Source organism: Euprymna scolopes, chromosome 9, assembly GCF_053919585.1.
Source record: "Euprymna scolopes isolate OS-2025 chromosome 9, ASM5391958v1, whole genome shotgun sequence".
NCBI classification, from domain to species: Eukaryota; Metazoa; Mollusca; class Cephalopoda; order Sepiida; family Sepiolidae; genus Euprymna; species Euprymna scolopes.
The window spans coordinates 150,492,683-150,505,017 of NC_136490.1; the positions used below are offsets into that span (position 1 = coordinate 150,492,683).

The 12,335-nt window shown below is 34.4% G+C and overlaps 1 protein-coding gene across 7 annotated transcripts in view; it reads left to right on the plus strand.

The window, feature by feature from the left end:
• Nucleotides 1-12,335, plus strand: part of LOC145284908 (transient receptor potential cation channel subfamily M member-like 2) — a 297,757-nt gene that overhangs the window by 198,418 nt on the left and 87,004 nt on the right. For all 7 annotated transcript variants that reach the window (XM_080133985.1, XM_080133987.1, XM_080133990.1 and 4 more), the window contains 3 exons: nucleotides 40-127; nucleotides 1,063-1,145; nucleotides 2,847-2,947. In XM_080133985.1, coding sequence (XP_079990111.1) covers nucleotides 40-127; nucleotides 1,063-1,145; nucleotides 2,847-2,947 — 272 coding nt within the window. The remainder of the gene's footprint in view (nucleotides 1-39; nucleotides 128-1,062; nucleotides 1,146-2,846; nucleotides 2,948-12,335) is intronic.

Genomic DNA, 12,335 nt, shown 5'->3' on the forward strand with positions numbered 1-12,335 from the left:
ATATGTGTATTTATGAAGTAACGGTCTTTGTTCTTACAGTGCAGGGAAATTGACATCAAGAAAGTGGCTGATCTGATAAATGACCTGATGAGCGATGATGACTTCCTGTACGACTCGAACAATCCAAGTATGTGACGTCACCTTTTGAAAAAAAATCTTTATTTCTTTCTGCCTGTTTATATGGGTAATATTTTATAATTTAACTCAATGAAAATTATATGCAATGCAATATTTGTGCTATCAAAAGTATATAAAGGAGAGATTTAATGAAACATTGTTAATTGACGATATTATTAGACATTGATAGTATACGGCACACTCACGTTCACACACTGGTTCTCGCCATATCACCGAAGTTAAGCAATAATGAGCCTGGCCAGTATCAGATGGGTGACCATTTGAGAAGGCTAGGTACTGTATGTACCGCTCCGAGTCGTAGAAAGTTCCAGGTTGGTATTTGGGAGCGCGTTTAACTCATAGGTGGAGACGCGCCCCTGAATGAAGACGGAAAGCAGCGGAAACCTAGCGTTTTTACTTGTATTCTCAAGATTACCATGGCTCTACAACTTGGGGAACAATGGTCGCCGATTCTGTTAAAACAGCAATGCCGATGATAATAATGATGATTAGGGTTGAGTTGTTGATCTTGCTTCTGCCGAGCTGAGGTCAGGGTTAGAGTTGAGTTGGTGACCTTGCTTCTGTTGAGCTGAGGTATAGTTTTGTGCTATTCTAGGACGTCCACCCTCCGAGGCGTTACCGCGCTTTGAAGGTAAAGTAGTTTATTGCTAAATAAAGTAGAATTATTGCTAATCACCTAATACGCTCCTTCCAGAGAATATTTACGGAACTGCCCAGGCATGTTTTATAGACTAGAGTGCACACAATTTTAATGCACTGATTTTCAAAAAGAAATCCTTTCTCTGGAATTAACTGGATTCGAACCTGGCACACCTAGGCCATCAGTTCATGTCGTTAACCATTTAATCATCTTTATATCCAATTTTTTTTACAATTAAAGAACACAATTAAATTAATATTTCTCTTCTATTTTTCATTTTACAGGTAATCCGGCGAATGAACTTTTCTTGTGGGCTGTTTTAATGAACCGAACAGATATGGCATTTTTATTTTGGAAAGAAGGAATGGTAATTGACGTCATAAATTGTTGTCTTTTGAATTTCTTTTTTATTACTTCCATTTACATTTTCTCTTTTTCTTTTTTTGTAATTTTTACTTTTTTTGCTGTTTTTTTTTATTTTATCCTTTAGTTTTTTTTGGGGGGGGGGTACACATGTTTATTTTGCTTTTTAGCTACTTTTTACGCTTTTTATTCTTTTTAATTAATTTTTTTGTATATTTATTCATTTTTTTGTTTTAGATTTTTTTTCTTTTTAGTTTAGTTTGGGTTGATTTTTTTTTTTTTTTTTTTTTTTTTTTTTTTTTTTTTTTTTGCTTTTGCTCACTGTTTTTGTAAGAAAGCGATAAACTTTCAAAACAATTTCCAACATCGAATATTTTGAAAATATTTGATGGGAAAATAACATTTAGAATCAGGCTGCCATTTAAACAACAGCAAGAGCGTGGAATATTTCAAAAATATATCAGTTCAAGAATGTGAGAATTCAAGAATATGTGAATTGAAGAATATGTGAATTGAAGAATAGGCGAATTGAAGAATAGATGATTTAAAAAATAACTGAATTCATGAATACGAGAAATTAAATGAATTCATAAATAATAAAACAGTTATCAAACGAAAGGAGAGTAGAAAGAGGCTTAACCCACTTATAAAATATTAACCTACGAAAAGTAAAATACATGTGGTAGCACCATTCTCGACTACAAAACAATTATTATAAAGGAAAGACCGAAAAGGAAGGGCACTAATCGGATCTCTACTAGAATGGCACAGAGTTCTCTACTCTTGAGTAGATTTTTTAGTAGTCAGATTCCAAAGAAGACCAATGCAAAAAAAAAAAAAATCAATAATAAACGGCTGTTGCACAAATGCAGAAAATATTTTAAACAATTATCGAAAAAAGGAAAGTGCTAGCAAACTGGTGAGATTTTTTTGTCACTCAGACTCAAAGAAATGAAAATTGACAGTGAGATATTACTAATAATATTCGTATGATGTGAAATCCACCGCCCTCCACCAAATATTGTAGTGTCGGCATCGACTAGTGCCACACTAAATAGTCTAAGGGTCAAGGAGGATACAAAGATTGAGGAGAGAAAGCACTAACCAGACCTTCATTGAATGAGTGCGAAAAGGACTGGAAACTTGGAGAGGCTTGTTACCACTTAAATTCCAGTGAAGACCAATGGCCATGGCTAGCGAGAAGTATCAGTGGTGATAATGCAAACTCATTTGCAAAGATTACCAAAAGAGGTAGAGAATACTGAAAATCCTATAAGACTTGTTGTCACCCAGGCTCCAAGGAACACCACCAGTTGTTGTCAGTGAGTAATTTCTAATGATGACTTAGATGAGAACTCCTAGTGAGTACAAATAATATTGGAAATGCCTAATTTTAGATTTTGCTGTCCCAGCAGACCACATAGTGAAGATCAAAACAATGGTAAAATGAAGCAAATACACAAAACGCGTTAAAGAATTTAAAGGAATATGAAATATGAAGGAAGGCAATATAATATTAATAACTGTAGGAGCACTAGGAACAATCCTGAAAAATTATTGAAAAAAGTATTGGAAAATTTAGGGAGACATTTCATTCAGATTCCAGGGAAGCGCCCGTTGTTGCCGGTGAGTAATCTTTGATGCTTTCCTGTGTAAGAACTCATAAAGAGTACAAATAATAATGAATCTTGTTATTTTTTTTTAGGAAGGTTTACCGGCAGCACTCGTTGCAAATCGACTTCTGAAAGCAATGAAACAGAGATCGCAAGATTATGACCAAATGAACAAACTCCAAGCACACGCCGAGTAAGTATTCGATAGTTTTCTTATGAGTTTTAAAAAACATCAAACAATAATAAACAACACATACTTTTGCATTCGGACTACCATTCTCATCTTAAGTGTGATTTTCACAATGTTTCGATCGATGTAACCTCCAACCTTCTTCTTGAGCTGTACCTTGTCGAACTCAGGAATGTTTCTGTCGAACTTAGGAATTTGGATGGTTGAAGATTCAATTCTCAGTGTGGGCGACCGAAAAATACAATTGCAAATTACTTAGAACCTCTATCCAGTCGTGGCTGACGGAACGAGAGCATGCTATCCCTGTGAAGTAAATAAAGAGTTCCACTCGAAATTTCGTCCAAATTCCTAAGTTCGTCAGAAACATTCCTGAGTTCGACAAGCTACACCTGGAGAAGTTCGGAGGTTACATCGACCGAAACGTTGCGAAAATTACACTCAAGATGAGAATAATAGTCCGATCAATTCAAACAATAACCAATCCTTATCTCTAAAATTCAGTAACTGCTGCCACATCTGGGCAGGAGCTGCTAAAAACAGCCTATCCTGCCTTGACAGAGTACAAAATAGGCTTTGTGGCTTAGTGGGGGATGCCCTTTTCTCTTCCCTGCAACCTCTCTCCCACAGGAGAGACGTACCACAGGAGAGACGTTGCGAGTCTGTCTTTGTTTTATCGTTACTTTCATGGCGAGTGTTCGTCTGAGCTCCAATCTCTGGCCTCCCCTTGCCAATATTTCACGAAAAACACCCGTCTAGCTGAAACCACTGTCAAAAATTTTCCACATTCTTTCTCTGTGCCAAAACCAAAACGTAGATTCCATGAACAAAGCTTCTTTCTTAGAAGTGCACGCCTTCTTTCTTAGAAGTGCACTCTGTTCCGTTTGTCTGTTTCCCACCTGACTACAACCTGGATGTCTTCAAGTCCAACATAAAAAAATTCCTGATGAACTGCCCCCTTAAGTAAGACACTTTATGAAATTTCCAATACTAACGTACTGTACACGCAATAACCCTTATCCCCGAGTGGCCCCCAGGCCTTGATAAGTGGTGACCACCTTGTAAAAAAAAAACGATATATTTAAGTGTAACCTTTCATTTAAAGTGTTTCATCCATCGGAACGATGAAGACCATCTGGATGACTCATGCTGGGAGTTTAAAAGTGAAGCTGGTTTGCCCAGAACCAGCCTCCGTCTTACGTCCCAACCAGTTTTATCTAAGTGGCGGAAGTGTTGATGTTCTCTAACACCTGGTATTCCCAAATGGTCACTCACCTGGTACTGGCATCGTTCAACGTGGCTTAACCGATGATCTAATTGAGAACCAGTGTGTCAATGTGATTATGCTGTATATAATCTTTCATTTAGTATTACAAGAGAGACTCAAATTACTAATGCATAACTTTACAGAAAACAGTTATTAGTATACTTTATTTATTAGTACAATTTAAATTTGGCGTTTGTCTATAACTAAACAGCGTCACATTTCTCAAAATGAGTATATTCAGTTATCAAATGACGCTGAAATATTAAAAATTATTGTTGTTTTCTCAAGGGTCCAGAAGAAAAACGTAACTCGATATTTGTGAGAGCAAATACAGGGTGACCCCCCCCCCAAAAAAAAACGGGGCCCAACTCTAATTAGGCCTCGTTTCTGAGTGTTTTGTCCGAACGAAATTTAACACAGTGTATTCTTTGTCCCAGCTCCCATTGGGGTCTTGGTGTACTCACGGTCGTTGATTCTGCCATGTCCTGTAAAATAAGGGCAATCGGTGAATAAATAATAGAGATATCACGTTTTTTTTTTGGGGGGGGGGGGTCACCATGTATATTGAAGAGAAAAGAAAAACAAATAAAGAACGTGGTTATACGCCAGTCTGACTGCCAAATGCGCATGACTTGTGCAAAGCTAGTGCTAACGCTGAAAAACATATTCTCCCGGTTTTTATAATAAGTGGAAGAATTTATTATTATCCGTAGGGTGGACACACAACCATTATCCGAATTATATATATATATATATATATATATATATATATATATTTATATATAATTCAGTTATCTCAGAGTTTTATGAAATTTTAGCAATAGGTATTTGACATCAATTAATAAATATTCCTAAAGTTTCGGTTTCTTTTGAGCATTTTAAAGAGTTTTATGTGAGCAAATAAACCCCTTTATTTGAAAATTTGGTGCTTACACACTTTTGTTACCGCACTATTTTTTTAAAATAGTATTTTCAAGTTGTATTCGAGTTTTACAATATCTTTTTTATCAAATTGTTAATGAAAGTAGAGAATAGTTAGAAAACACCCTCTCCACCTTGTTTTAAGAATGGCTTTCTAAATAATAACGTTGTTATTTCAGCACGGTAACAAAAGTGCATAAGTACCGAAAATGAAAATATTTATGAATTGGATTCCATCGTCATTAGACACAAATTAAGCAAAAAAATTCCCCAACTTTCAATTTCTTCTAAAGACCACTTAAGCATAAGCCGTCAAATCAAGAAATATTTTTTTTTATCAAAAGTTAAATATACTAGACATACGGTTTAGTATTATTATATTTTGATTTTAAACTTCATAATGGTACATAAGAGTGGTGCAAACCTGCTCTATTAGAGGAAATATATATATATAGACAAATCAAATAGGTTATTTAAACATTTACATTACATTTAGCTTAACTTTGCAGTTTTTGAAAAATTTACAAGCGCGGACTTTTTTTTGCCGGCACTGTATAAAGAGTCGGAATCGGTAATTGTATTGAAATCGGAAACTTAATACAGAATCGGTAATTGTACCAGAATCGGAAAAAATATTGGAATCGTCCCATCACTAATATATATATATAAATATATATATATATATATATATATATATATATATATATATATATATATATATATATATATCTTTACTACTATAAATTCGTTTTTCTTTTGTGTGTATTGATATTCATATTGAAAACCCTATTTTCTATTTATTAAAAAAGAAAATACAATTTTCTTATATATGGCTAGTGGAATTGCATTCTCTAGCAAACGATCTAGGTTATTTGTATATTCTTTTAAACATTCACTTTAATTAATTCCCTATTAGTTTTTTCCATTTTCTTAAGGGATGATCATCTAGAGTTAACTATTACGTGTAATTGTATTCATGCAGATATTCTACATGATGTATCCTTGCATAATATTTGCGTAAAACGTTTACAGGGAACACAAAATTGTTTCCATATATATTTATGTATGCATATGTATTTTTGTTTAATCTATCTATCTATCTATCTATCTATCTATCTATCTATCTATCTATCTATTATATCTATAAAAGTGAACGTGTCAGTGTCTGTGTGTCTGTATACATTTCCCTACGCAATAAGTCTGTCAGTTTTTAGTCTACAGACTCGAAATTTGATATACAGGTTACTGAGATTTGGGAAAATCGATGTGATCGGATTTTGGCCAGAAATTTGTCGATTAAGGAGTACAAGGTTCAACAATTTGACCTTTGAGAACTCTACCAAACTCCTCCGACAATTTTGGGTCTATGCACTTTAAATTTTAGATATAGGTTCCTTGGACATGGATATAACTTAATAGCTTGATTTGAGCCGAAAACAATAAATTTTAAGGAGTCATAATAGGAGTCAAAGTTTTTTTAAAAAATGACCTCTGCGGTCTCTTCCAAATTACTCAGACAATTTATGGTCTAAATATTTGAAATTTTACATAAAGCGTATTCAGAGATAGGGCAAGCTTTTTCATCAGTTTGGGTCGAAAATTTTTAGTTACCAATATATAAATGTATGTATGTATGTCTGTTCGCATGTCTGCCTTAAACTTTCAATAGAGTCGGCGGATTTTACCAAGATCAGTATCGTTTTAAAGTTCGATCTTTCATACGACAAATATGGAAAAATTGGCTAAAAACATTAATATATTCCCCTTCAACTAGGCACTTTTCTACAGGGGGGGGGGGTCATTTTTTCGCTGATATTTTTTTAAGTTATCCTCTCCTTTGGATTGTCTAGCCTTAATTTAAAAAAATGTTGCTTCCGGTTTGGCGGTGGTCGTAACAGCATAAACGTTATGTTTTACCCCGTTCTTTTCTTCCTTTCCGGTACGGGTTCGAGCCTGTCTTCCTACTACCACTTTTGTTTGTTTTTTTTGCTCAAGATGCACATCCAAACACCCGGGCAACGCCGGGCTGAAATGCAAGTATATCTATAAAAGTGAACGTGTCTGTGTGTCTGTGTACATTTTCCTTCGCAATTACTCTGTTAATTTTCAGTCTACAGACTCGAAATTTGATATACAGGGTACTGAAATTTAGGAAAATATACGAGATCGGTTTTCGGCTTGAAATTTGCCTGTTAAGGGGTCAACGTTCAACGATTTGACCTTTGAGAACTCTACCAAACTCCTCCGACAATTTTGGGTCTAAACACTTGAAATTTTAGATATAGGTTCCTTGGAACTGGATCTAACTTAATAACTCAATTTGAGCCAAAAAGAATAAATGTTAAGGGGTCATATTAGGGGTTAAATTAAAAATTTGACCATTTTCTTTTCTCAGCATATACATCCAAACACCCGGGCAACGCCGGACATCTATGCTAGTATATATATAAAAGTGAACGTATGTGTGTGTGTGTGTGTGTTTACATTTACCTATGCAATAACTCTGTCAATTTTTAGTCTACAGACTCGAAATTTGATATACAGGGTACTGAGATTTGGGAAAATCGATGTGATTGGTTTTTGGCCAGAAATTTGTCGATTAAGGAGTACAAGGTTCAACGATTTGACCTTTGAGAACTCTACCAAACTCCTCCGACAATTTTGGGTCTACGCGCTTGAAACTTTAGATATAGGTTCCTTGGACATGGATATAACTTAATAGCTTGATTTGAGCCGAAAACAATAAATCTTAAGGAGTCATAATAGGGGTCAAAGTTTAAAAAAAATGACCTCTGCGGTCTCTTCCAAATTACTCAGACAATTTATGGTCTAAATATTTGAAATTTTACATAAAGCGTATTCAGAGATAGGGCAAGCTTTTTCATCAGTTTGGGTCGAAAATATTTAGTTACCAATATATAAATGTATGTATGTATGTATGTATGTATGTTTGCATGTCTGCCTTAAACTTTCAATAGAGGCGACGGATTTTACCAAGATCAGTATCGTTTTAAAGTTCTACCTTTCATACGACAAATATCGAAAAAATTGGTTAAAAGCATTAATATCTTCCCCTTCAACTAGGCAATTTTCTACAGGGGGGGATGTCACTTTTTTACCGATATTTTTTTAAGTTATCCTCTCCTTTAGATTGTCTAGCTTTAATTTTAGAAAATGTCGCTTCCGGTTTGGTGGTGGTCGTAACAGCATGAACGTTGTTTTCCTCGTTTGCGGTACGGGTTCAAGCCTGCCTTCCTACTACCACTTTTTTTTTTGCTCAACATACACATCCAAACACCCGGGAAACGCCGGGCTGCAATGCTAGTATATATATATATATATATATATATATATATATATATATATATATATATATAGTGTAAAATTTTTTTGAAAATTTAAAACTCACGTTTTCTTTTTTATAACCTTCGTTTATTTCTTGGATTTTTTCCATAACAGCTGTTTCATTGATGAGTAGACAATATATATATATATATATATATATATATATATAGAGAGAGAGAGAGAGAGAGATCTGTAAGTGTGTATATATAGTCGTACATAAAAATTCACATATGCACACGCACACACACACTCACACACACACACACACACACACACACACACACACACATATATATATATATATATATATATATATATATATATATATATATATAGTCGTTCATTCATATACTTTAAGATTTTACGTTTAGGAAAATATTTGCACATTTAACATGTGTGTTTTTACGGTAATCAGAGAAAACACAACTATGTAGTTAAATATTTAGAGATTTATAAAGAATCGGAATCATAGTAAAATTCTCATAAAATATGCTTCATGTGCTTGATTTGCAATAAAAAAAAATAAGTTTAAAAGTTTTATATGAAAGAATAAAGCGATAAAGTATCAACATTCAAATGCTTCAACGTAGTATTTAAAACCGGTTTCAAATGTAAAAAAAAAAATCCAACAAAAATGATGTTTACGGATGTTTCGGGAAAAATCTTTATTAAATGTTTCTGCAATAAACATAGAAAAACAATGTTACTCCAAGTATTCTTGAAATGTTGTCAAAACCATGGATAAAAGGTTTCCTTTTATTAGAAGAAAACAAATTTAAAAAGCCCATTTCAAGAAACGTCCAAGTATCAAGCAAATTTTACCAGAAAATAAGCAGAAAATAGAAGGCAGTTCCATTATGATACAATTTAAAAAGCTTCGATTAGTAATATATATATATATATATATATATATATATATATATATATACACATGCCGTGCCAGAATTATATGCAAATAAATATTTTTGATAGTTTTCAATGAAAATTCGTGAAACTCCGTACGTTATACAGCAACTCAAACGCATGCGCAGATATTACATTTTAAACATGATCTGCGCAATAGCGAGCAAACAGCAGCCATTTTGGTGACTTGAATTTTTTTCCAGCGTGCCAACTTTATATGCAAGATGGGACGTAAAAGTGCTGTAAGTCAAGCTGAGAAGTCTAAAATTGTTCAAAGGCTCCATAATAAAATTTCCACCTTAGAAATTGCCAAAGAATTACACCGTGATCATCGTACAATAAAAAATATTGTACTAACCCTCAACTTTGCAATGGACGTTCTGACAAAACAAGGCCGATAGCTATTAGTCGCGTGCTCTCATGTAATGAATGAATGCGTGAATGTAGGATTGACATGAAATTCTTAAAGATAAACTAAAATGACCGAAAAATCGGCTGAAAGTACTTAAATAAATAAAAAGTAAATGACTTACTATGACTTTAATTAACTTAAGGATGAATTGAATTACATTAATAATGACTTGAATGCTTAAAAAATAACTGGAATCCTTCAAAAACAACTTGAATGATCTGAAGAATGACTTAATTGGCTTTGAGACTGACTGGTTGTAAAGTGGGTGATCATTTCACATTAAATCAATACAGAAAAGTGATCCCTCACTTCATATCACAAAGTTACAAACATAAGTACAGCATGTAGTCAGAAAAGATACTACACTTTGATCTTGACCAAAAGGCCAAGAAAAGGGTATTTATTTGCTCCCCCACCGAGCAAATTAGGCACAAGGCCGATTTTAAATGTGAGGAGTGAAGGGGAAATGGGGACCAACTCCCCGGGGAGTAGGGGAGCTAGATATTGACAATTGGTATGAAGGGTTGCCCCTACATTGATCCAAGATCTTATATATGGTGTTGCCCCCACATATAGTCATTGCTTGCAGTATCTGCCGGAACAGATACTGCACTTAGATCTTGGCCAAAAGGCCAAGAAAAGCTTAAAAAGCTAAGAACGATATTTATTAACAACAGACCTTTGATCTTAACCAAAAAGGCCAAGTACAAAAGTGTTACGGACCGACCGACCGACCGACCGACCGACGGAGTGACTTATAGAGTCGCTTGTACGCGACTAAAAATCGTAAGAAATCATATCTGTCACGTCGAACAATGAGCAAGATCAAGAGAGAAGTTCGCCGTAACCTACTTGAAACTAGCAAACAAGTTTTTGAAAAAGCTGTCGTTCCTGATGTGCCGAAATCAACTCGTTGCCGTATCCTGAGGATATCCACAAGAAAAAGAAGATGGAGTGGGCAAGAGATCACATGAAGGTGAATTTTCAAACTGTTTTGTTCACCGATGAGTGTCGAGCGACCCTTGATGGACCCGATGGGTGGAGGGGAGGATGGTACCATAATGACGGTCTACGTCCCCAAAGGATCAGGCGTCAACCAAGGTGGTGGTGTGATGTTCTGGGCTGCAATCATTGGCGATGAGCTGGTATGACTATTCACAGTCACAGATGAAGCGAAAATTACCGCCAAACTCTACATTGCCTTCATTAAGGAACACTTAGAACCCTGTCACAAGAAGAAGAATTTGGTATTCCGGAAAAAGATGTTATGCATGCATGATAATGCACCGTCTCATTCTGCAAAGATAGCCACTGAACATTTGGAGAGAGTTTTTGTCAGATATGGGAAAATAATGCGATGGGCAGCCTGTTCTCCAAATTTAAATCCCATCGAAAATCTGTGGAGCATCTTGAAACAAAATATTTACTCCGGAGAAAGGCAGTACAACTCCAAGGATGACCTCTTGAATGCTATTCTGATTGCTGCCAAAGACATTTCAACAGATGGAATCGAAAGTTTGACATCTGAAATGGGCCAAAGGCTTTTTGATCTTGTCAATAAAAATGACAATTATATAAAATACTAGACCACCCGTGACCCGTTGGGTCAGTACGTTATATTAGCTATGGAATTCATGTATGAGCGTGACACTTGTGGCATAAAGAAAATAGTTTTTTTTTACATAACAGAAGCATTTCTATGAAAGTATATTGAAATGAAAAAAGAATATAGATAGATTTCTATGAGTCGTTCTGTTTATTATAATTGTTATTTTTTTTTAAATTACAGTTACTGAATTATAAGTGGTTGGTCATACTTATGCACTGAACAGGTATCATAATCCTTATTATAGTTAAATTCAAATTTTGATATATCATCTTTTAAATGAAATTGTTAGTTGAAAGTACAGAATAATAAAAAAAACACTCTCCACATGTTAATAATGGCTTTTTAAATAGAAAATGAAAATAAAATGTAACTTTTTTCATTTAATTTAAGCAAACATTCAGTACCCATTGTGTAAAGGAAAACACTATTTAATGTAATAGAAATGTGTGCATTTACCGATTCAGCTTTCCGTTTGGAAATGTAAGCAGACGACTTTAAAAAACATGGGAAGAAGAAAAAGAATTTTTTTTGTAATAACGCCCTCTAGTAAAAAGGTCTGCATTAGTTAAGGGGGATAACTCTATCCACGTAACTATTTCTCGCGTACGTAACGAAAACAGAGGGAGTAGGAGTGTTGAAATCTATTAGAGGGAAAGTGAGAGGTGTTTTCTTTCCATAAATTGTATAGGGTAATATTTCATATTATTAATAGATTCATAGATAAATAGATTTTATAATATATATTATAATTATCTATGAATCTATGTATTATTTGTATATATAAATAACTATTTGATCAAATTAAATGAAATTGTTTGTATTAAAAGCGATATAAAAATTCCGGAATTGGAATAACGGATTGAAGACGTTGCTATTTACGCATGCGCAACCGGATGTTGAAAACCGGAAATCTGATTGCAAACATACAAGATCCATA